At 34.6% G+C, this 25,699-nt stretch overlaps 1 protein-coding gene across 3 annotated transcripts in view; it reads right to left on the reverse strand.

Annotated features, from left to right (window-relative positions):
* Nucleotides 1-2,869: 2,869 nt before the first annotated feature.
* The window catches only part of LOC145671617 (cysteine-rich secretory protein 2-like), a 242,389-nt gene continuing 219,559 nt past the window's right edge, over nt 2,870-25,699 (reverse strand). For all 3 annotated transcript variants that reach the window (XM_081740812.1, XM_081740820.1, XM_081740815.1), the window contains 3 exons: nt 11,327-11,472; nt 9,746-9,940; nt 2,870-6,111 (listed from right to left, as the gene is read on the reverse strand). In XM_081740812.1, coding sequence (XP_081596938.1) covers nt 5,868-6,111; nt 9,746-9,940; nt 11,327-11,472 — 585 coding nt within the window. In that variant the 3' untranslated portion in view covers nt 2,870-5,867. The remainder of the gene's footprint in view (nt 6,112-9,745; nt 9,941-11,326; nt 11,473-25,699) is intronic.

Here is a 25,699-nt window from a genome sequence, read left to right on the forward strand (position 1 = left end):
AAGTGATAGTGTTCCAGAAATTGTCCTATCATTTTGGACATTAATGACAGGGTTTATGAACTCTACGAGGTTGAAGAATAAAATATCTAAAATGTCATTTGTCTAATATTTGCCGCTTTACAAGCAGCATGTCCGTCACTGTTATTAGGTTAATGGCATGTTTATTTTTTTTAACGACATGACTATGTTTACTTAATATTTTCCAAGTTTTCGTGTACATTAATTAGTTAGTCATGTCATTATTTAACTAGCCTATATGTGGGCGCAGTGCTACTACTGATCGAATTTGTTACCCATCGAAATTCATATATTTAGGAAAACTCTTCTAAATTATGTGAATTTATATTATTGTAGTATTGTCGTGTTTTAAATATTCGATTTCATTAATTGTTGTAACTATTTTCAAAATTATTCACTCAGAAACTTAGATGATTATTTAAAATCGGATGATTATATTCCTAGTCTTGTATATGTTTTCATCTCCGTACGTTTTAATGTAACGTTGCCATGGAAACAGGTGTGTGAACCCCTTATTTGCTGAATGCCAGGAGTTAAGACTTGGTATATCGATGGTAGTTTTATGCTAAATGAATTAGGTGTATGGAATTTCTGTTCCCTTATAAATGTTTCAACTTTACTGATTTTTAAAAGAAGTAAGGTATGTTAGACATCTGCCGCTTTATGCAGAGTCGTTTTGGCGTATGATTAGCGTCATACTAAAGGCCTGACTACTGCAGGAAACATATGTTAGTTGAACTCTTTAGTACGTCACTAATAACACGTCAGAACGACCCTGCATAATGACCCTGAAGTTTAATCAGTAAAATCCGCAAAACAAATATTAAACCGAAATTGTAGAATAAAATCTACTGAATAAAACAATTGGAAAAATATCTCAAGTGAAAAAGTGCCTCAAAATTCTTATGAGCAGAGGAACTATTATTTTATCAGTGCCATTGTTACAGTGTAATTTGCTTCACCTGCTTACCGATCAGTCAATCTTGGGCAGTAGTGTAAGCTGAAACATTTGAAGCATTATTTTGGTTGAAAGATTCTTCAGAATTAAGATAAAACTAGACATAACATTTTGGAAATTTTAATATTGCATTTCAAACTACTTTTACTAGGCAGAAATTGAATTTTGAAAGCATGGAATAGGCAATGAACATGATTTGTGGCTAGTTTTATTTTAGACCCTTCTTCCACAGAGTAAAATTACTGTATTTTCGAGCATTGCACAATCTTTTACTATATATGTAAATTGTTACTATTTTGAGCAGAATGAAAGAGTCTTGGAGAATAAAGACGTAATTTTGTTTTTCAAATTCAAGACCTCAAATTCATAACATTGGCAAAATTCTTCAAACAAGTTTCATTCTGTACAAGAATTCTTATTATTGCACATATTAGTCACAGCAGACAAATATCAATAAACAAATACAGTTTTAATGGCTACCTTTATTTTTATTTAGAATTGTTATTTACTGGTGTTTACAGGAATAATTTTCACAAATATTTGATTTGATTATCTTCCTATTTTGATTCTGGTACAGATGCATGCTTAATGGCCCAGAAAAGAGGGATTGTTGTTAGATAATATCTACAGTATGTTTTATTATAAGTAGTGAAATGTGAGTTATAGAATATGAATAGTACACAAGATTTCTATTTATGTCTAGGCCCATATTAGAATAAAGTAGTGATGTATGTTAAAATACGTATGTGTAGAAAGCATTCAATGCTATTAGTATATATATATATGATTTGGTATGTATATAAATATTGCATGTACAGAAAATAGCAATTTAATGTTTTACAAACTATGCATGTAAACACCTAAGCACAATTTTGTATGGAAATGTGAAATTTATTATATTTAAAATTTGAAAATTACACAACTATTGAAAACCGATTATATGGACAACTATTAACAAAATTGTAAATTAATCCATATCAGTTGTTACTATTACTGTTAAAAGTTCATTGCAAACTTTGTTTTTGTTTTAGAATGACCATATACAATTTCCTGTGAATAAAGATTACCCTAATGACTACATAATTTTATTTCCTATTTGGCTAAATAATTTCCTTGCATTTTGGGAGTTACAGTATTTCATAAGAATTCTTCAGGGTATTTTCAATTATGAGAAATTAGTTTTTTAACTAGTAACAGCAATAGAGTTCTCCTGTGTACGAAGTCGAACATGGAACATATTTTCTGTACTATAGGTTGACTCGTTTATAATAACTCAGATTTGCAGTTGCAAAAGGATAAGAAATATTAATTTTTATTTTATGTAGAAATATGTTATTTAGCGTTTGTAGGGACATATTTCCTAACAGCTGCTGAAAATGGTGGCTCTATATTAAATATCTAATATACATGATTTAGTACACATGTTAATTGTTATTGTTACTATTATTGCACATATGTTAATCTTAAGAAAGTAAGTTTCAAGTGATGTAATGGTAGAATTTTTAGTAGGTATTCTCTGGACTCCATTCAAAAGATATGTGTACCAATGACCAACCAACCCCCTTCCCCTCAAAACTTAAAAAAAAAAAAAAACTACAATACATATTTTTGTGTCGGAAGAAATGTCACCTTTCGTGGACTACTTTCTAAATGTGATTCCTGAATACGGTGTCTCGAGCCTAAAAATGTATGTATAGTATAATTTCTAAGAACGGGATAGGCGTGACCGATAGGAAAATGCTAGTGATTAGAATTATGCCACTGAACTGAAATAAAATCTTGATGTTTAGTGCTCACGACCGTGCTATAAATTAAAATGAGGAAACCGACTATAATTGAACATTATTATTAGGAAAACTCCAGTTGTATTCAAATGCTTTTTTTTTTTTAAAAAAAAAAAAAAGTAAAAATAATAATTACATACTTAAGTTTCACTAACTTCTTTGACGAATTCTTATTTATATGAAGAATTTAGCTTCAGGAAATCAACATAGATCACAAAACAAACAACAGTATATATTCAGTTTTCAGCGTATACCTAGTCTACGGAAATATAAAGTGGACCTAAGTATACGCTTGACTATAAAATTCTTATACCGCGTATTCCCGTATACCCTCAATTACATCTCTGCCTTCAAGATTAAATGCATTTCCCTTGCTCCATGTAGAAGGGGAGATTCCTATCTTATCACATCAACAGCGATACACGGATACCCATCTCCCAGTTATACATAATGATGGAGAAAATTTTCGTAGCAAATAAGGGTCCACCAACGTCCCCAATGTTAGCACTGGACCATTTTAAGTTAAGCTATAATACAATATCAACTCTGCCTCAGATTAGGGCTAAGCTACGTACTGTACCATCTGCACTATCAGAACTGACGACTCGTAGAATCGTTCCATTTAGAAGTGGGACGAACCTCCTCTCTCTCTGGGCAGGATGTCTTTCCACATTTGCCAAAGAATGCCAACGTAGAATTTAATTATACCCCCGATACATTTAACTGTTAGAAAAAGGGTTATCTTCTGAATATATGGTTAGTGTATTCGTCTTCGGCGCGGGAGACCCCGTTCGATTCCCGTCGGGAACTTCTGTAGTTTGAATCCTATGTTAAGCTCTGTAGATTCACATCTTATAAAGCCTCGATGCTGAGATGAATGCTAAGCCTCAACCTGACTTCTAAATAATAAATCCACTATATTCCACGGTGTACGGAGCTGTGTGATGCTAACGTAAAATTGGGCGAACCGAAATTATGACATGTTAAATAAGTGTTTACCACACTTGTGCTCCTTCGTGTATGGCCAATCACTTGTAGATCCATAGATACGTAATGATTGCTTATTCAAAACGTCTCTGTACCTGCTTCGCACATACACAAAACTCTTCCGAAGAAGGGTAATGGAATATATCCATTTGTGCGATGAACCGAGGTCCATCTCCCAATTACACCTGCTTGTAGAGGGAACTCCTCTATCGAATATGAATCTACCAGTGTCTATAGTGTCGGCACTAGGATGTTAAGGCGAGTTTACTTCCCTCTTTTGATGCCAAACTACCTCAAAGTACAGACACTCACGGACCACAACTCGGCTGAGTTCATCCCTTTTCTGGTCAACCCTGTCTATTTCAATTTTAATTACTGAGATACCATATACACTCTGGACCTAATGGCACTTTTTGGTCGCGCATTTGAGACATGAGACAAGCCTCTCTTCCCTCAGTAGGGTCTCGAGATGATGACAGTTGAACATTCCCAGGCTTGTTTCTCTTCCTTATATTCTTATTGTAAGCCACTATATCCTTAAAAGTTCTGTAGACTTATTAACAACGCCAATTCCTAGTCGTAAGTATTTATCATTGAAATAATGGTGTAAATCTATGCCTGATATGTTTCAAAAAGGTTAATGAAAAGTGACATACAGTTAATATAAAATGAGATACACTGTACATATATAGTTAATGTTTTAGAAAGAATATAATTAAAATAATATAATTTTGGTCTTTTGATTTTTATATTTTCTTATTTTTTCTTCATGCTTTGCCTCATCCCATGAAGCTACTGACAGCCTCTTGGGTCTGTACTCAGTGGATAACACGCTAAATATAAATGAAAGTACGTTAAAGAGTGTGCAACTTTATGTAGAGTCTACTATATATTTTTCCCACTGAGAAACAATATTCATGGATTATGGATTTCAACTATCTTCGGAATTAGTCTTTCAATGTATGTTGTCAACTTTGATTCATAACGTTATAAACCATAGTTACTTATGAAACATATGCAGATATTTATGAAGTATGAAGAAACAATATGCTATTTGTTTTACTTTAAAAAATGGTTATTTCACAAAACCTTTCTCAATATGTTATATATATATATATATATATATATATAAAGAAAATTGAAATTCAAACGGTACAAGAAAGCACTTATATAAATTTGTAACTATTTAGACAAAATAGAATGATTAATAACTAGATATATAAGATAAGGATTTTAGTAAGAGAACATTACAGAATAGAATAGAGGACGATATAATTTTACAATGTTTAGATACATAAAAGGAACTTTCTTATATACAACGTTGAAGTATTCTAACTTCATATTCAATTATTATAAATTATTACAAGTAGGAAAAATTAATACTTTGTCAATTTGTCACTTAGTAAGCACAGCATTAACACGTTTTGCAAAATAAAAGAAAAAGAAAACGAATACTAAAAACTTTGTACTTCCCAGTGGACTTGCGTACACTTGTTTCCTGCTCAGTTCATCTGATAATATCTCTTCACACACACATTTATAATAGTTTGTGTAAAATTCAAACAGCTAGCATATACCGATATATTTATTCACTTCAAAATACGATTTCAGACCACGTTAGACTATATGCAGCTAATTCTTAAGCACATTTTGAAATATACTCTCTATTTTTGTAGTTTGATTTAAGACAATTTTTACCTTAAAATAAATGGCAAATTATTTTCTTGGCATCACTAGAATTAGCCACATATATTTCATGACAAAAATGAACGTATCTTTCGTTTTTATTTTTTAATTAGGAATTTCGATATCAAGCAAGTTACGTTTTCGTTCTTATGTGGGATGAAATGTCGTTTCTACCACATAATATCACACATGACATCTAATCACAAGCACAGCCCTCTGACACAAAATCATGTTCGCTAGAATCACCATCTGCCATATATCACTTTTTCACTATAAACTTTGTACGAATATAAAAACTGGTGTGAACACAATTCCACATCTTAACCACTTCACTATACCCTAATACTTCTCACTGCCAGTGAAAACGAAACTACATTTCACAACCTTCAAACGTTTCTTTTCATACGATGTCTCATTTGACTAGTTTTTTTTTCCTACACGATTTTATCATGACATCGACAGGTTGCTTTGCAAAATTGGTATCTTTCTCGTCCTTCATCAGTGTGCGTATTACACAGCCAATCGTGCCACGTGGCGTTCAAGTCGCGGCAATTCACCCATAGGTCTGCTACAGGACAAGAATTTGTACACAATTTCTTCACTCGACAGTGGTCTGGGCAGGCAGAGCAAGGTTCACCTTTCTTATACGGACGACCAAGTCTTTCCATAAAATTTCCTCTGCAAGAAAAACCAAAGAACAAGAAATTACATTCATTATTCTAACACTCTTCTATTCGCGGACGACTTTAAAATATTTTCCAAATTGTAATTGTAAAACTGCCAATACACTTATGCAATATTAAGAACTGGTATGACAATAAGATTAAGTTGAACGTGAATAAATGCAAAACTCTTTCCCTTACCTGTAAAGAAAACAACAATAAACATGACTATTCTATTGAAGGAACTATTTTAGAGATATCTAACTTAATTAAAGATCTAGGAGTGCTATTTGATCCTAAGTTAAGTTTTACTTATCATATTGAAACAACTATTAATAATTCACACAGAAATCTTGAGTTTATTGTTAAGAATAGGTGAAGAGTTTCAAAACGATGCTACATTAATGAAACTATACTTTGTAAAATCGCAATTAGAATATGTGACTCTGTCTTGATCACCAAAAACTCTAAAACACATTGATATGATTGAAAGGATACAATCAAAATTCTTGAAATTACTTGCTTATAGGAAAACTGACATGTATTCAAAATATGAGTCATATTCAGAAATAGTACAAAACTTCAACATGCACACATTGAAATAACGGAGAGAACATACGGATCTTTTATTTATGCATGGTAATACAAATTACTGCATGGTAAAATTGACTATCCCGGTCTTATTTCGAGGGTTCAATTACATGTCCCGTCAGGTAAAACCCGCGTAGGAAATAGTAGTACATTTTACTGCAAAAGACAAGAGCAAATATTCTCGCTAAGTCTCCTATATGAAGGAGATTTGCTCAAGGATATTTCCTCCTTCATACAATGTAAGTGAAAGGGTATCTGCTATAGATGTTTTCGGAATGTTGAAGACAGTATATAAGAAAATATGTGATAATGAAATGTATAAATATTTAATCTTATTTTATATGTATACTAGCCTTTGGCCCCCGAGTCTGCTCGGCCTACTGCCTCGCATTTCTTATCTATCGGCCTTTGCATCAACAGTGAATTTCGTGAACTTGCTCTTCATATTTCCTGAATTTGCTCATCCGGGGGCTTCGCCCCCACACACTATCTTTGCTCAGCCTACGGCCTCGCACCCCTTAAACCCACAATTCTATCGTTTCTTTTCCTACTTCAACTATCTAAAAGATAAGTCTTTGTATCCCAAAAATACGCCCATTTAAATAGCATATAGGAAATTCTTCATCCCCTCTTTAAACCCCCTAAAAATTAAAAATATTCACTTTTGGCAATTTTCCTGTGGGTTAGTTTCGGAAAGTTACGATCATACCAAATTTAATCATTGTAGTCCTACAGGAAGTGCTCAATAATTTTATGTCAGCTCATGTAGTTTTATATATAGTTAGGATAGGATCTGCATATAAGTGTGGGTAAATCTATATCTAAGAAATAACACTGTAACTGGGCCTAAAGCATGTTGTGTTGAATAAATAAATAAATAAATAAATAAATAAATAAATAAATAAATAAATAAATAAAATTACTTATAAACCTCCATTTAAAACAAGTGACTTAATTGAAAAGAAAAAGAAAGAAAAACAGAAAGAAAAAGGAAATTGTTAACTATGTTAAAAACTATTATTAAATACTTGGTGCAGTGGCGTAACTGAGGGCCCCGCAGGGCCTGCAGTGCGGGGAGCCCGCAGGGTTTGGGGGCCCACGGCGAAGCAAATGCTAAGAACTATACGTTACAAAAATTAAGCTGAATACGGAATATCCATTGCTCTGGGTGAAAATTCAGCCATTCTAGCAACATTAGTTTAAAAAATCATCTTAGCACTCGAAGGTTAAGGGAAAATAATTTTTGCCTTTTTCGGTGAGTATTAATTTTAATTGTAATTTTATTATATTCCATGGATTTATTAATCATTGTCTTCTACAGAGACATAATATAGTGGGAAGTTAATATGCATGGGAAGGGGGCCCAAAAATAATCCTGCGAGTGTGCCCGACATTTTTGCGTTACACTACTGACTTGGTGCAATGTTAATGTGGGAGGAAACGGGAAAGCTTTGAGCAAACTCACGGACTAGGTGTTGTGCAGGTTGCGATACGTGTCAAAAGAAGATAAATTAATTCTTATTACAGAAAAAGAAATCGTAAATTTTATGGGTTGACATAAATTGATAGTAAGTTCACAGTTAAGTATTACAATTTGCATTGAATTCATTTGTGTTGGTTAAAAGAAAAAAAAGAGGGAGAGAGGTCGTTAAATTCATTACTGACGTGGAACAGAAGACCAATGAAGTGTCCACAGAAATTGAGAGGAAAAAAGAAATAGCGAACATATACAAGGAAAAATAACCAGTTATACTCGTATGTTTTTGAAAAGAAATTGACTTATTAGAGATGTGATGATAGACATGGTAGAAGATGAAAGAAGGATTGAATGATATTAAAGAGACAATACAAAGTCAAAACTAAAAGTATAGTGAAGGATCATTATGCCTGAATTTTTTTTAAAACTTTAGAATATTACTACTAGAATATTTATGATGATTTCGTAATAACAAAGGAGATCCACTTCTTAAAAGTATTCAAAATGTGACCCAGAACGCCTCTTAATTCTTTCTGTTCCTGAGCCTATCTCTTACTATCATTCAAATAAAAAACACACGAGTACCGTATATGTGTGTGTATGTCCAAGAAGACGTTGAAGACAATCATAATATAATGATTTAATGTAATTTTGAATTTTTAAGCATAGGGAAATAAAATTTAGTTCTACAGGAGCATTGATAGCATATTTACAGTTATTTATGAATATTTTAATGTGTTCTTAATCATGTTAAAAGGTTCTACAGAGGAAATTCGAAAACCCATTGCATTTATTTTTTTAAGCGTATAATATATTTTATTACAAAATCGAGATAAATGAGCGATGTAGTAGGATTTTCTTGGATCTGCCTCAGTCTAACTTCCCATTTCTTTCACCGCTCGGTGCTCTTTATCAGCTGTCAAAGGTGGCTCAGGAAGTCCACGCCATATGAGCAGCGAAAGGTTATTCGTTTTCCATGTTCTAAAGAACACACATCCACAGATACTCACATGGAGATGAAGCCGGTTTATAGGAAAAAGTGTTAGGAGTGCGATGTGGGTAGTGGTGGTGCAAGGAGTTCAAGAATGGACGTCAAGGTACTCAGAATGTTGATGATGTGGTTTTCCTCTATGTCAACGCAAAACCCCAGGTGATGAACAAAACAATCGCTAAGCTTCACTCTTGGAGGCGGGAGATTATGAAGTATACCCCTTAGAGTCCAGTCCTTGCCCCCAGTGATTACCATGTTTTTGGTCGATTAAGAATTTCCTGGTAGGACAGAGGTTCACGAACGACCTCGAAGCGCAGAATATTGTTCGTTGTTGGTTCCGTAATCAGCTGGTCACCTTCTACGCAGTGGGCATCGAGAAACTTGTGGTACGGTGAGATAAATGCCTTAGCCGATGTGCTGATTATGTGAAAAATAGACAAAGGTGCGTAGAATATTGTGTATATCTTGTTTTTCGTTTCTGTTTTGTAATTTGAAAATAAATCAGTAGGCGCAAAGACTTTTCAATTTTCATTCGTAAATACTAATTCCAAAAGTGTTACTTCTGAAAGTGTCTAATTTTTATTTACTTACATCGGGCAATAGTTGCAAACATAGTTGTAATAAGGTTTTCCTTTTCCTGGATTACATCTTGCAAATCCACAGCCTATTCTATGAGTAGAAGCCCACACCATTTGTGTATAATGTCCAATTACGTAGAGATCATTTTTGTTTGAACCATACGTAAAGTTATGTCGCTCTAGAAACCACGTCTTGATTGCGAAGTACCTGAAATTATACATAAAAACTTATAATAAGTTGTTGTTTTTTTCGAGACAACAAATCAAAAATGAGATGCTAACTTATTGTAATTGATCTTAATCATTGCACTTCAGTCTCCACTAATTCAGGGTTTCAGAAGTAGGGTTTGCCTACCAGTCTACTTACAGTACATCCCAAGTTTAATTATATTTTTGAAACCCAGTAACGATTTGTGATCAGGAAGTTCATCTTTTGTTTTTGGAGATATGCACATAAGGAGTCGCTACTCTAACAGCTTTATTTTAATAAGTATGCTATTACACAATCATTTATGACAGTGAATTGAATTGAAATGAAATCTTTAAGTTTAACGTCCCACGGTTATGCCGGTTAGGCTAAAGGAGATGGGTGAATTGTCTTAGCTCAATATTTTTATGTTAAGAGTAACACGCAAATTGTTATGTTACATTATCTTAATATTCAAATTTCAAAACTGGCTAAGCAAACCTAGACAACAGAAACAGACAAAAATAAATTGACGAAAAATTTAATTGAATCAGTAGTTTTGTAAAAGGTCATGAATCATGAAATGGCGATTTTGCTTTAGTTCAACTTTGTATTTATTTGCTTTGGAACACCAATTGTTTACAAATTGTTCGTTTTATACAATGCCAAGAAAATTCTACTTTTTGAAACAGAGGTCGATCATTTCATATCTATCAGGATTTTCCAAAATAAAACAGTTTTATTTGATGTTCATAACATTACTTTTCTGACTCATGACCGTTTCAAAACTACTGATTCAATTTTATTCTTTTGAAATCGGAAAGAAATTAACTTAGATAGAGTACACATATACTAGAAAGTAATTCAACTGTATTCGTAATTTTGGCCAAATTAACCCAATTGTTTAGAAGAATTTTCGGAATGACATTGTTGTTAAAATGATCTTTCTAAGTACCTTAAATTTTGAACCTAAGTTATTTAGCATTTCAGAGAGCATTATATCTCTTTTTTGGATGTCATTCGTTAGACAATATGATACCACTATGGAAGGTGGGTATGTCTATTATAATAATAAAGATAGGGATATGGCTGTCATATTGTACTTCAAGGGCACATACGTATGTATGTATGTATTCTTCCATAATTCAAACTGAAAGACTTGAAAAAAAAAAAAGATTGAAGAATCCCGTTAAGTTTGAAATATGAAGAATGATATAATTATAAACATATGGAGGAATCCAGAAAAGAACTAAAATTACAAAACTTAAATGTAATTTTATTTTGTTAAATCAAATTTTATAATTACAATATTATTTGCTGGCAATAGTTGAGTTAGTGAAACATATTGTAGAATAGTTTCTAGCGTAGAACGACATTAATTATGATGGTCAATGTTCTACTACTTACCAGGGAACTTGATGAGTTGAGACAAAGATATTCTGTCCACATGAACCAAAATTATCTATCCATCTACCAGTGACGTTGTCATGAGTAAGCAGTAGACATTCATTTGCCCACCGTTGGGCTGCCCGTGCTGCACCCTTGTGCCATTTCTGAAATTATTGATTGAAGTTAAAATGTGATTTATACAATTCCATTAATACTAATGTTTACATGCTTTAAATCAATCAACAAAGAGAGACAGAAGAGGTTTATTGTCTTTGTGAGTATTCAACGTTAGTCATTTGTCAATAAATACCATGGCATTTACTGAGTCAGTTGTTGGGTTAGACCTTTTGGTCTTTAAAATGGTTGTTATATTCTTATATTTTATTCCAATTCTCTTTATTAAATTCTTAAACTGTAGTCAAAGCAGATAATACACTCCAAAATAGAATTGAAATTATGATACATGATCTGGCAATTAAACAGCATTCAAGAAAAAGACTACCACATGTAATGACGAAAGGAAACAATGCGTATACATGGTGGCCCAAAAGTAGGTATACAATCCCGTACTGATCAACTCATTGCTTTTCATATCATTTCTTATTGTTATCCATCAGGTAGATTTAGTTTATTATTTGTTTTTAATGTCTTTTTACTTATATCTTAAGTTCGGAACAGCCGAAGCAAATAAACCTAACGTTATAAGCTAGAATGTTATACTTGGTCAATGCAATGGTGTATACCTACTTTTGGGCCACCCTGTACACTACCGGTACTAAATTAATCTAAAACAACTGCTCGTCAATATCTATTTCCGTTTTATTCATTATGCGATCAATATTATAACCGGGAATCCCGGATTTTCACCACCTCCGATTTGAACAAATGGAAAAAAGTCGAAACGAAACTCACTTTTGGGGCGCTAAATATGTGTTAAAAAGAAAGAAAAGAAGCTTTTCAATATCTTTTACCGTTTTGCTCTATGGAAATAATATTGAAACCGGAAGTACTAATAAATTCCAACCACTTTCGATTTTGGTGTAGCATTGTGGGTTGAAACCGGAACGGCTGATTTCTGTCTCTTCCGGTTTGAATCAAGTGTTAACAGTGGAAGTGGAACCTATTCTTGGGAAGCTGAATCGATTCCAGAAAAACGTTTTTTCGATATCTATTGCTTTTTCTGTTCCATGGATATTGAAACCGAAGGTACTAATAAAATTTAACGACTTTCTGTTTTGTTAGAAGGTGATAGTGGCATGTTAGTTTAAGACGCTGAGTCGATTGAAAAAAAAAAAAAAAAAACGCATGTCACAATCTATTACCGTTTTTGTTCCATGAATGGAGAATTAAGAGAAGAGATGAGAATCCATTCTTGGGATGCTGAATCAATTGCAAAAATCCGCTTCTTGATGTCTCTCACTGTTTTTTGTTCTGATACCTGTCGACAGATGGACGGACAAAGTCATTTTATACGTCTTCCGACACTTATGCATAGCATAGTTTGGAAGTCTTAAAACAGTGATATATTTTGACCTCACTAACATGCTAAGCTACGACTAATTAACAGACAAATTTCATGCAAAACATAACAAAAAATCAATACTACTGTCAGTATGTGTGAAGTATGTCCAATGATGGATGACCTTCCTAAAATTATGTGTTAACGTATAATATTCAGATAAGTATTTCATTAACGTTCTTCGTGTATTTCACCTATAATTGTTATATATTTACACATGGCTTCTCATTTTATCTTATTCAATCAATCGTTTGAATGAAAATTTCAAGGACAAAATCACGTATGTATGACTCTACAGTATCTCTATGACCTATGGAACCAGGAGGTTCAATGTCAGATTCACAACAACTCTTTGCTAAGTTCTGTTCTTAGTGAACTCGATTCAGTTTCTACTTTGTATTCCTATTTCTGCAAGATCCATCTTAATACTATCCTCTTATCCGCGCCTAGTTCTTTCTAATGGTCGTTTTCTGATTGGATTTCCAATTAAAACTTTGAAAGCGTTCCTACTTTCTCCCATTTTGGCTACACAACCTGCCCATCTGAGTCTCCTATAGACTTGATGACCCTAACAATGTTTGGTAAACGGTATAAATTATGCAGTTCTTCATTATGAAGTTCTCGCAACTCCTCATTCCCGTTCTTTTTGGGTCCGAATATGGGTTACATGCGTAGGATCGAAACTGCGTAGCATCGAAACTGCGTACGATCGAAACTGCGTACGACCGAAACTGCGTACGATCGAAACTGCGTACGATCGAAACTAAAACCGGCGTAGGATCGAAAACAGATAAGGTCTTATGATCGAACAATAAAAAAACAATTATTTTATAATCACAGAATATTAAGTAATAGTATTTTTTTTGAAGTTATATAGGGAAAAATCGGAGTAGGATCTCTATACGACCGAAACTGCGTAGCGTCGAAACTGCGTAGGATCGAAACTGCGTACGGTCGAAACTGCGTAGCGTCGAAACTGCGTACGATCGAAACTGCGTACGATCGAAACTGCGTACGGTCGAAACTGCGTAGCGTCGAAACTGCGTAGGATCGAAACTGCGTACGGTCGAAAGTGCATAGATACGAAACTGAGAAATAAAATAGTGACAAATATAATTAAATAATCATACAGGGGTGTACCCAGGAAGTTTTTCTTGGGGGACTATGACTTATTCAGGAGGACCAAAAAAGCTAAGTCTTGTCTCAGCAGGGAGAAAGGAGAATCCTCCCCCCAAAAGCCACTACTTCTGATCAAGTTGGCAAATTCCTTGTTCAGAAGATTGCCGTTAAGTTCAATTGACTTAGCTTAAAATTTTCTTAGTTACCTAGTTGCTGTGAATTGTCACTTCTTTTATAGACTTTGCAGGTGGCACAATCGAAGGTTCATGTAATTAGTTCAAGTTTTTGCTAGTTTGGGCTTCGTCCCAAATTTACTAACTTCCAGGGTTGTTTTGTTTAAAACAAAATATTTAAAACAAATGATTAAAACATTTTTTTCACAATTGATTCTGTTTAAAACAAATTTTGTTTATGTTTTAAACATTTTGTTTTAAACACGTTTATTTTGAAGACTTGTCTTAAACATATGTTTATTTGCATTTTATTTTATGTTCGTAAAAAAAAAAAGAAATCTTCCAGAGCAAGAGAACTGTCCAAAAGTGCTCCCCAATCAGAAGACTATTTTCTTCCCATGTGAATGGTTTGATTTCTCGTGGCTACAGCAGGTCAATGTGGTGGTCTACAATTTATTTTGTCTCTTTTCCCCCTTATTTTTAACGTATATTGTATTGTTTAAATGCTTCTCAGTTAACTTGCGAGAAAGTGTCGTAGTCGAAGGTTGGACTACTTATAGAACTGATATTAAAAAATAAATAAAATAATTATCACGGAAACAAACTGTTGTGTTGTATTCATTGCGACGTTGAGGTTCTGAAATTAAAATATCGCAAGCATTCGTTTGTACAGTACATGTTAGTTCTGTCTCCGTACAACATGGAATTGTTTAACATGGATTATGCGTGAAGAAAAGAAGGACATGATTTGATACAAATTTATTAGAGTAACTCAAACTCAATCAGGTAAGTAAACGATCAAACGAGTTTGTCACAAAACGTGTAAGAAAGAAATGGGTGGTTTAGTTCCAAGAACGAAAATCATTATGAAAAATGCAATGCTTGGTAACAATGGAAACCCAAACAAATGGTAAAAATGTTGATCCGAAAATTGCTTCTGATGAATCTAACGTCAGTGGTGTGGCTGAGATGCAACTGGAAACTTCAGATAACAACTAATTTTGTATCAACAATATCTTTTTCATTATATTATGAAAATTTTATTTCGTACCTCTTCCCCACCACAGTTCTAAATTTTCTTTGAAACTTTACAACTTGGCATAGCTTGTATGAAGAGACCAGGTGAGAAACGCAAGGTATGGCAGTCGATCGTGTAACTAACCAAGTGTGATACTTATTATAACGTTAGTGCTGAACGTCAAGGTCTGGGACAATTTGATCTCAATTTGTTTGTTTGTATGTATGTACCACGCTACAGAGTGCAATATTCAGTCTTTTAACATTAATTTTTGAGGATAGAGACACGAGGCGTCGGAATTTGCTGTATAGATTTTGACTGCGATCCCACGTAAAATTTCAAAATTAGTGGGTCAGATCCCATTTTAAACAAAAAGCCCTGTCTAATATAGCCTTGCTACTGATGCAAGATGTAATCAATCAAACTAAACAAACTAATTTTATATGTTTCGAACAAACTTGGGTTGCAGGATAAAGGAGGTGGGCTGATAAGGGCCATTTTTTGCCCATCAGGCCCGAGATGTGAAATGCATGGTTTCCAATAGTATACCTCATAAAATTAAGAAAACAAATATATTTTGACGGAAAGCGCTATAAGTGAGAGGTAAAAATAAGTAAACAAAGACGTAAGTCGTGTGTTAATGAAGGAACGTAAACACTAATGTCATGAGTTGGAATCCGAGAAAGCAATAGTAAATAGAACACTAACGGCAAGAATAAGAAGAATGAAGTCTACTACGACTATGAGATCAATATATTACATCGGAAATAATCAGATAGCTGGAGACACTTGTAGCTAGTTTGCAGATTAGGCATCGTGCTTGCTGTCGTCATCCGAATCGCCACTGGACCATCGTGCAGCTGCGGCATCTTGTAGTGTATGAGTATTTTCTAGACTTGGTTTCTTAACTGCGGTGGAATTGTGGCGCCAGTAAGCCAGAAACCATAGTACGGAAGCAACATGCCCACAACATCCGACGACCCGTGCGCCTACTTTACATTGACAGTACCACTGAACTCGGAGAACAGAAGCATCGTCATGATGTATGTACAGAGAGTACATACCTGTCACTTAAGTACTTGTGAGTGTAAGGATCGGATACATCAGGTAGCTACTGTTGGTCGTTGTTTTTAATCTTTCCCTCAGTATTGCAATATAACGTATCAATGACTTCCCATCGGTACTTCATTGACGCGTGGTATGTATGATTCTTCGATATATATATATATATGCCTATATTACAGAATTTCATGCCATTCTGCGACTGGTTTTCCTGCTGGCACTTTTACTCATACCACTTTCAGAAATGACATGCCTTCTCAATACTCCATAACGTGCTGTCTCTATTTTGCTGCCCTACATACATATCCGCGCAAACTACATTTTTTTATATGTTTTATTGACATGCTGAGCATGTATTTTCAGTCACAATCGGTAACTAACATCAGAGCTGGAGTCTCCAGTTGAACTCGTACATTACAGCGTATAAACAGTATTCATCGCTCTATACTCTCGCGCAATACATTTTGTTCTCTAATAGGTAGAAGGACACACTGAACCAAAATCAGTTAGTACTCATATCAAAGGTTACACAGCGTTATATTATGACGAGTCAGATTTATTTTGGTTCATCGACTCCTTCTTCCTATAAGCCTCCATCAAAGAGACCAAACATTACCAAAATGTCGCAAAACGCTGAAACGAACTATTTTGGGCTCTCATTTCTATGACTTACTATTTTCTTTATCATGTATCTATTATTTTTACATATGCAACAGATCTTCTAGTATACAAATACATTGCAAACTTGTCGGAATCGGACACTTCATTTTTCCGTTGTCTGATGGGCGAAAAATGGCCCTTATCCGCCCACCTCCTTTGGCTTCAACTCAACATTTAGAGCACAAGGGATCCAAGTTCATTTTCAGAAAGGTTCACTTTTGCTCAGCAAACGTAATATCTTCGTAGCATAGGGTATGAAATAAATGAAACAAAAAACACGGGAAAGCGTGTGGACCAGAGTTTCATAGGACAACCGCTAGACAAGGGCGTTGACGGAATGGGGAGGAGGGCTAATTTTCCCTTCCCCCTCCTTGCTCATACATTTAAGATATTAACATTATACTTGTATTGTGTATGTTGCAGCGTTGGAATGATTAACAAGTCAAGCTCCGAATGTCATAGTCAATGATGCATAATTACGTTACATAAATGCAGAATGTGTCCAAAAGAATACATCGACGTAAAATGTCATATTTTCACAACCACGAATCCGAGATGAAAGAAAGAAAAACTACCTGAAAAAAAGGAATCTAGAATTTTGTATGATTGCCGCTAGATAGGGGCGTTCGTTTAGAAATCATCCGTCTTCTACCCTGAATTTCAGATTTTTGGGGCAGTAATGCAGATTTAGAAACATTTTGCTTAGCAAAGTCCAACATTTAAAAATTGAAGTCCTTGCACCGAATAAATACGGATTTTGATCATTGGCCGTAAGGAGCTATAGGCCTATATTGCTTTCTTGTATATTTTTTTTTTACCCAAGGATTTCAAAGGTGGCTCTACTTTCGAGTTTCGGGCCTGCTTAAAATTCAGGAAATTGGACCTAAGCAACTTCCCAGTTTTAATCATCTGTATGTTCTTCGTATTTATTCGGTGTAATTACCTCAGGCTTATTCTGTTGGACTTTGCTTATCAAAAGATTTCTAAAACTGTCTTACCGTCCCCAAAATCTGAAATGCAGGGTGCGGATGAGGGTGGTTGCCCTCCTGTTCCACTGACGCCCTTACTAGCGGCTGTCATATGAAACTATCCCACGCCTTTTCGCATGGTTTTAGTTACATTTGTTTTGGATTCTTGACTGCGAAGTATTATTTTTTGAAATAGAATTCATTTGCTGAGGAAAACTGAAGTTTATTGAAAATGGATTTGGATCTATTGTGCTCTGAACGCCCCAAATATTACCTTTCGTCAATAAATTTTTGACTCAAAAAACAACCAATTACATAGACTTGCAGAAAATATAAAGTTAGCACAATATGAAGTGTGCTTCAAACATTACTTTTCGAAAACGTAGCCCTATTATTATAAAATAATTTTATTAGCACCAGTGTTATGAAATAGTAATCAAATTTTGCAACAAAAATCTCACCCGCCTCCACGAAACGCTAGCTTAGCCCCTAAAGGCATAACTACAAAACTTTTAGAAGCGGTAACTCGAAATGATTTTCTTTATGGTTAAAATAACCGCACAACAGCATTTCTGGTAAAATTCTAGCCCTCATGTAACATGACACCATTTGCATTTGAAATTTCGAATACTAAGCACAGATGTTCGCCATGATGCTTGATAGCACCATCTGATGTGTCAGACCACTTCCAAGATTCATCATTCTCCCTCAACCCGTTGTCAACGCACAAGGATGGTGAGGACTTTTGTTTTGCCATGTATATTGATAGATTGTGTGAAACCTCTATAGTTGGTAAATTTTAAAATCTACCTTAAAAGCTTACTATATCCAAGAAAATACTTACTGTATGAGAGTCACTGGCAAGAGGGTGTAATAAAAGGGGTCGTTATATGAAATAAGTTGAAAATTACTAATCTATACGGAAATGTTCTGTACCCAACACTGTGTAGTCTTAAAGAGAATAAAATAAATGAAAAGATCGGTTGAAAGAGCAAAAAGTCTTAATAAATACGTGATTACACGATTTTGAAATATGTTTAAAATAATATTTTAAACTGTTCAAAATGTTTAAAACATGTACTTTTTTGTGTGTTTTTTAAAACATCTTTAAAACATTTTAAACACTTTTTTCATGTTTTAAACACGCGTTTTGTTCTTTTTTTTTTAAAAAAAAAACTGTATTTTTTCCAACCCTGCTAACTTTTGACCAAGTTGGAAAATTAGAATGCGTTGCTGCCAATATTTACTTAAAAGACTTCCGTTTCTTTCAATTGACATTTGGATTAGCATTTTCTTACTTACCCAGTTGCTGTGATTTTCAATTTCTTTATGAACTTGGCAATTGGCAAAATTGAATGTTTATATAATCAGTTTAGTTTTAAGTAGGTGGGAATTTGTCGCCAGATACAAAATTTCTCATCCTACGGCCTCGCGCCTCATAAACCTACTAACATACCAAAATTCCTAGTTTTTATTCCGATTTCAATTACGGTACCTAAAATATGAGATTTTGTACATCCAAAAAGTCTATTTAAATTACACAGTTTTTTGTCTCTTTAAAGCTGCTAAAAATGGAAAATATTCACTTTTGGAAATTTTCTATATAGTCCCAGGAGGCTAAAAACTTTGCCAAATTTAATCCTTGTAGTTCTACTGGAAGTGCCTATACTGTAAAAAATCGTTGTATTATTTCAACGACATGCCTATGTGTTAGCACGATTGTGTTAAAATATAACACAAACAAGTGGTTAGAACAACTCACTCTCCGTTTGGAGTTGTGTGTCAAATGCCGCTAGTTGAAATGACACACAGCCTGTGTGTTAACACAAGTGTAGAATCTTCGGTGTTGTTTTCTGCGTGATTGCCAAATATGTTGGGTATCTAATTATAAAGGCTTATGAACTGAAGCTACAGGCAAACACAGTAGAAAGAAATACTTAAACAAATCCAAGTATACGCAAAATTTCAAAATACAAACCGCGCGATGTGTTTTCAATTGTTTTACAAAATGTTTCTGAAGAAACCCTAACAGCACAAGATGTGCTAGGCATGTACCATTTTGGTGTTCTAGATTCATCTCCCACATTTGATGCATTTATTGCTTCTTTTTCAAAGCGGTTGTGTACTAGAAGCAACAAACGCATCAACTTTATTAGATGGCAACTGGCGCCGATCATTTGAAAGTGAATATGGAAGAACTATAAAATAAAGTAAATAGACAGTCGTCATTTTGTAATAAAATTAGGTCTACATGGCGAGCAGATTTTATCCCGAACGGTTATCGTCGAATATACGCGGGTTAAAGGAGCACTCTGATTAGCCAAATTCAAAAGACCTTAAGAATTTATCCCTCTACAAGCGACGGTTTACGTGTTATAGGCTGCCAAAAACATGAAAAAAGGAATTTTAAAGGTCCATAGCTCCAAAACTATGGGACCTACCGCAGTCGGGTCAAGACTTAACTTAGGAACTAGTATGTGCCCTATCCAAAAATGAGTGTGTCAGAATCCTGAGGTGCTTCCACAACAATTTTTATAGAGGGAGTTTAACTACGGGCCTATGATATAAAGTATTCTCCAACTACCTCCATAAAAATTGTTGCGTGAGTACCTTAGGAATCTAAAACATGTATTTTTGGATAGAGCACATACTAGTTCCTTAGTGAAGTCTTGACTCGACAACAGTAGATCCCATAGTTTTGGAGCTATGGACCTTTAGAATTCATTTTTTCATGTTTTCGGCAGCCTTTAACACGTAAAGAAGGAACTGCCATTTCGCCCCGCTGCTACAACCGTCAGCGTCTTGTATCGTGTTTACTGTAGTTTTTCTTTCAGTGGTCGACGGGATTGCAATGATTGTTAGTGACTGAATAGGTAATTATTACTCCTTGTTGCACATTTCATGAGGACTTACGTAACACAAATGAACATACTAATACATACATAAAATAAACTATAAAATTGTATTAGTTTAGCGATGCCACGTTTTTCATACTCGATACATGTGGTGTGAAACCCGATTAGCATGTACACCTGGTCTTACCCCACCATTAGGGTACTTCCGGGTGATTTGCTTTTTTGTGAAAAACATATATGCAAAACAATAGACAGAACCTATCACATTTTTGTAGTATTCACGAATTATAAGTCAAGAGTAATTGTTCTGATCATCATTCCATTTTGTTGACAATCTTGACTTTGACAACACATCAAACCTTAGTTACCCATTTCTATCCCACTTTCCCCTATATAAAAATTACTTTAATATCCTTTTTCATTCATACATTACAATATACGACTCAATTTCATTCATATAGTACTTTATAATATATATAAAGCCTGCCATATTTTTTCCATGATAATACGGGACACCTTCGATCTCTTCCCCCACTTAAAGAACTTTACAACGCAATACATTTTTTGAAACATTTTCACTGCAATATTTGAAATGGATACAAAGAAATAGCCAACAATCTAAAGCGTTCTCAGGAAACTTTATGCTTCTATAGAGTGTTTTTCATTTACACGAGATTTTTATTTGAAAATGCTACCCAAATAATGTTATTTAAGAATCTAGCAGACGAAAAAATCATCAATCTACAATGTCCTACATAGACATAATAGTACCCATTCTAGGATGACTCAAGAAAATTGTCTTTACCAAAAAAAAAAAAAAAAGTTGTTAATGGATTTTCACAAAGAATATTAGTACAAGAAATGTTATTCATTTATTACACGAAACATAATTTTCTTTTCTTAAACAATGAACGTTGCATCTTGCTCATATTGATATAGATAAGCTTATATTGAGAGCTGAAATGGGACGGAACTAAAATACGGGACACTTGCCTGTCCCGTCTAAATTGATGGGGACGCAGGACACTTGAGTCCAAAATCGGGACTCCCGTTTTTTACGGGACGTATGGCAGGCATTATATATATATATATATATATATATATATATATATATATATATATATATATATATATATATATATATATATATATATTTATATAAATATATATACGATTCTCAACGTTACGCACGGGACTCAGACAAAAAGCTCATTTGACAACCTCAATTTCATTGGACATTCTCTGCGATTTTTGGCAGCATCAGCATTTTATATGCCATCGCTTATGTTCTACATTCATTCTCCTTACTGTGCATTATATTTTTAAATTGGAAAATAGAATTTAATGACCTTTATATTAAATTTTCTTTTCCGACTCACCGTTACGCACGGGACAGAAAAGTAACCATGCAATTGTTTGGTTGTTCTAAGACTGTTATTATGCAATATCCTTACTAAAGAGATTGATATTTTATGATTAACATTTGGGCATTAACAAGCATAAAAAATTGTATCAATAATTTAATTTAAATGAATTAAATTACATTCCAAAATATCAAAGTCGAACTTTGCTAGGCAACTCGCTCAGTGTTATTACCATATCTTTGGGGTATTTGTTTGAGCGCTGATTGATGGCGTTCAAACCACATAATCTTGTACAACTGTTGAGCTACTCGATCCTCTGTTGTATCTACCAAACGTTGAGTCGTTTGAATACCATTTCGGGAAAGTGAATTGAAGGGAGAATAGTTGGTTTTTGGTTATTTGGTATGATTGATTGTTACTTCACAGTGAAGATTTGCTTTAGTGTGAGTTTTCTAAGTAAGTAATATGAATTCACAGGCAAGTAACTCTGTTTCAAGTAATATTGTCACTGATGAACTGAAACGATCAACAAAAGCAATGAGTGGCGCTGAAAGGGCTAGAAAATATCGACTTAAACATAGGAACAAGGTGAGACTAAAAATAAAGTAAGAATGCAGCGTTAAAAGATTAACTCTTTTCCTCTCACGTTCCCTTCGGGGTCAATCCACGCCAAATCATCACAGGAAAAAGAACTTTATGATAAAAGTTGTGATGAAAGTTGGTGAAAAGCTAGAGCTTGTGGAGTCAACATTTGTCAAGGTGTAAACTCTAGTGACAAGTAGTTGTCAGATAGCAGTGTTGCCAACCTGACAAAATGTGCAATTTTTCGCAAACATGTTAAATGAAAATGAATAATAACTTCGCTCCAAAGTTAAATAGAAACGTCATCGTGGGCTTGTTGTAAAGCTGAAGGAATGCCCTTTCAAAAAAAATGGTGCAGACCATTTCTGGTATTTCTTGGGGTCAAGGTCACACACTGTAATCTTTCACCTCAAATATGTGAAAAAATGCATTCCTGATTTTCGTCAAAACAACACATCTTGTGTAGTGTCATGGAGTCCACCTGTTGTGCACATTTCATATTTGGATGGGTACGGAAACAGGAATCAGAAAGTAATGAACCTCGCAGACTTCAATAAAAATGCCATATTAAATGGGTGGATATGATGTGAGAATTTTTCAAGTGTGATATAAATCCCCTTGAAACAAGTAAACGTTGTGCACATTTCAAAATGGTACTCACCTACAAATGAAGAGAGTGTTGCTTTATCCTTTGCATTCTCTCTTGTGTGGTAATAACGTCCGTAGCTGTTAAATTATATGTGCTACCAGTAGCTATGCACGGGTCCACTGAAGCAAAAACATGAGTGATTAGAACAGTCAGAACATCAGGAGGTTGGGGATGTAAGCTTTGTAGGTTGTTTGAAAATACAGAGGTCTGCTTATCAACGTACCACCACTGCCTGTCAATTATGATGTGCAACCCACCTCAAGTGTAGTGCTTCTTCCAGCAGTACACTGAATGCCCAGGAGCTGACAAGGTGAGGGACATTCTGGATAATGTTACTTTGATTTTGAGTTTAACGTTCCTTTCAGCAGCAAGTCTATATGAGACGAGACCTACAGATTAACGTAGAATCAGAACCACATGAGCTTCCGCCGGAAATCGAAGCCGGGTCTTCCACGCCAAAGCCGCGTACGCTAACCTTCTAGCCACGAAGGAGTTCGGCATTCCGGATAATGTTCTACAACATAATGCGATTTAACATGTTACCTTCAAACAGTGGGTTACAAATACATGTGCCTTTGAGACATTAGTGAAGCCAACTAACGAATTGGCTGACCTATTTATTTCTAAGTTAACACTCTCGCAGGCACATGCGCTTATTGCAACCCAACAGGCAAGGTAAAAGTAAAATCGCTCAAACCGTTCCCAGGCGGCTTCAAAGGTAGCGGAACACCATTGAAGAACACCACAGATTTCTTTATTACATGGGAGGGATAATTCAATAAGTCCTTCCAGTTGAGGGTGGCTTTCCAGTTGACCTGCTGAAAAAGAAAGCGTTGTTGCAATTTTCACCTTCTTACTGATTCTTCGGTAGTCTTCGCAGAAAGACAGATTTATCAGGTTTATCTAGTTTTTTCGTTACTTTTCTTTTTGTTGCATCCTCCTCCTTCCGTCTCTCTTAGCTTGAAGGGCATAGTTGTAGAACGTTAAACTTAAATATTTCATTTAATTTGAATTCAATTGGATTGATTCAGTGGATTGATAATAGTTTATTGTTATGATGGTGTTGATTTTATATCGAGACCTCAGAGTTAAACTAAACCAAGGGGAACGGACAGAATGGCAGGAGGACAAAATGGCAGGGGACATAATGGCAGGAAATAATGGCAGGAGGACAAAATGGCAGAGGACGAAATGGCAGGCGGACGAAATGGCAGGGGACAAAATGTCAGGCGGACGAAATGGCAGAGGACGAAATGGCAGGAGGACAGAATGGCAGGAAGTTAATTTGAATTGTCGGGTTCTAAACTATTTTGTTTCTTGCTTGATAAATGAAGATTACAACATAAATTTTCGATTTATTCATTATGCTCCAAAATTCGAACTGCTAATAATATTTCAATTCTAATTGACAGTCATCTACAAACACCTTACTATTGCAAGCTTTCTATTCATACCAGCAGTGTCTTAATGAAAGAAATTAGTTTTAGTCGTATTCTTTTTAAGATCTTTTCGGGTATTACTAGAAGGAAGCAGTTTTTATCTTTATTTCTCACTGTGATCTGTATATGCTCAAGTGAAGACAAAAGTTATTTGGAAAACATTTTAAGTAACAAGCCAAAAAAAAAAAAAAAGAAAAGAAAAGAAAAGAAAAGAAAAGGAAAGAAAAGAAAAAAACATAATCCTCCATATTAACTTGCGAATAAACTAACCTCGGTATTGTACAAAGGATCAGATACTTTCTGTGGCAAAGAAAACGAATTAAAATTGGTCGATTCGACTCGTTCCGAAGTATTTCACGAGAGGATATGTAGGATGTGTACTCATTATTTTCTGGTGACTGTCTCTAGTATTTTTAAGTCTATAAAATATGCATAGGGGCAAATTCAAGGGAAGCTCGGGGCAAAAATCATCGGAGGAAACAAATTGTAGAGTACTCACAAGAAACATAGAACTTTCGGTAGACACAGGATTTCCCATTTTCAAAATATAGGATATTATTAATTGGGGAGCAGGAAAATTTGGTGTACGGAAAACTCGGTGTAGGGAATGTTAGGTGTAAAGAAAGATTCGTTGTAGTAGGCCGTAGGATTTATTAAAAACTCAACTTTGAGGATAAATGAGCGTATTAGTTTTAAGTTCAAACTGAAGTAGACCGTAGGATTTATTAAAAACTCAACTTTGAGGATAAATGAGCGTATTTGTTTGAAGTTCAAATTTTGTGTAGAAGTACTTTTACTGTCTACTATCATTTTTACTGTTTACTGTCTACTTTATATTGCTTTATATTGAATTGTGTTCCTGAAATTATTTGAATTCTAGATTTCGACGGATTTTAACATTTTATGGCCCTTACATGATGAGAAATTTGTTTTTCGAAGTCCGTTCGTGTGATTTAGCGAAGCGACCATCGCTACCAATCGAC

This window comes from Thermobia domestica, chromosome 2 (assembly GCF_964235325.1).
Source record: "Thermobia domestica chromosome 2, izTheDome1.hap1.1, whole genome shotgun sequence".
NCBI classification, from domain to species: Eukaryota; Metazoa; Arthropoda; class Insecta; order Zygentoma; family Lepismatidae; genus Thermobia; species Thermobia domestica.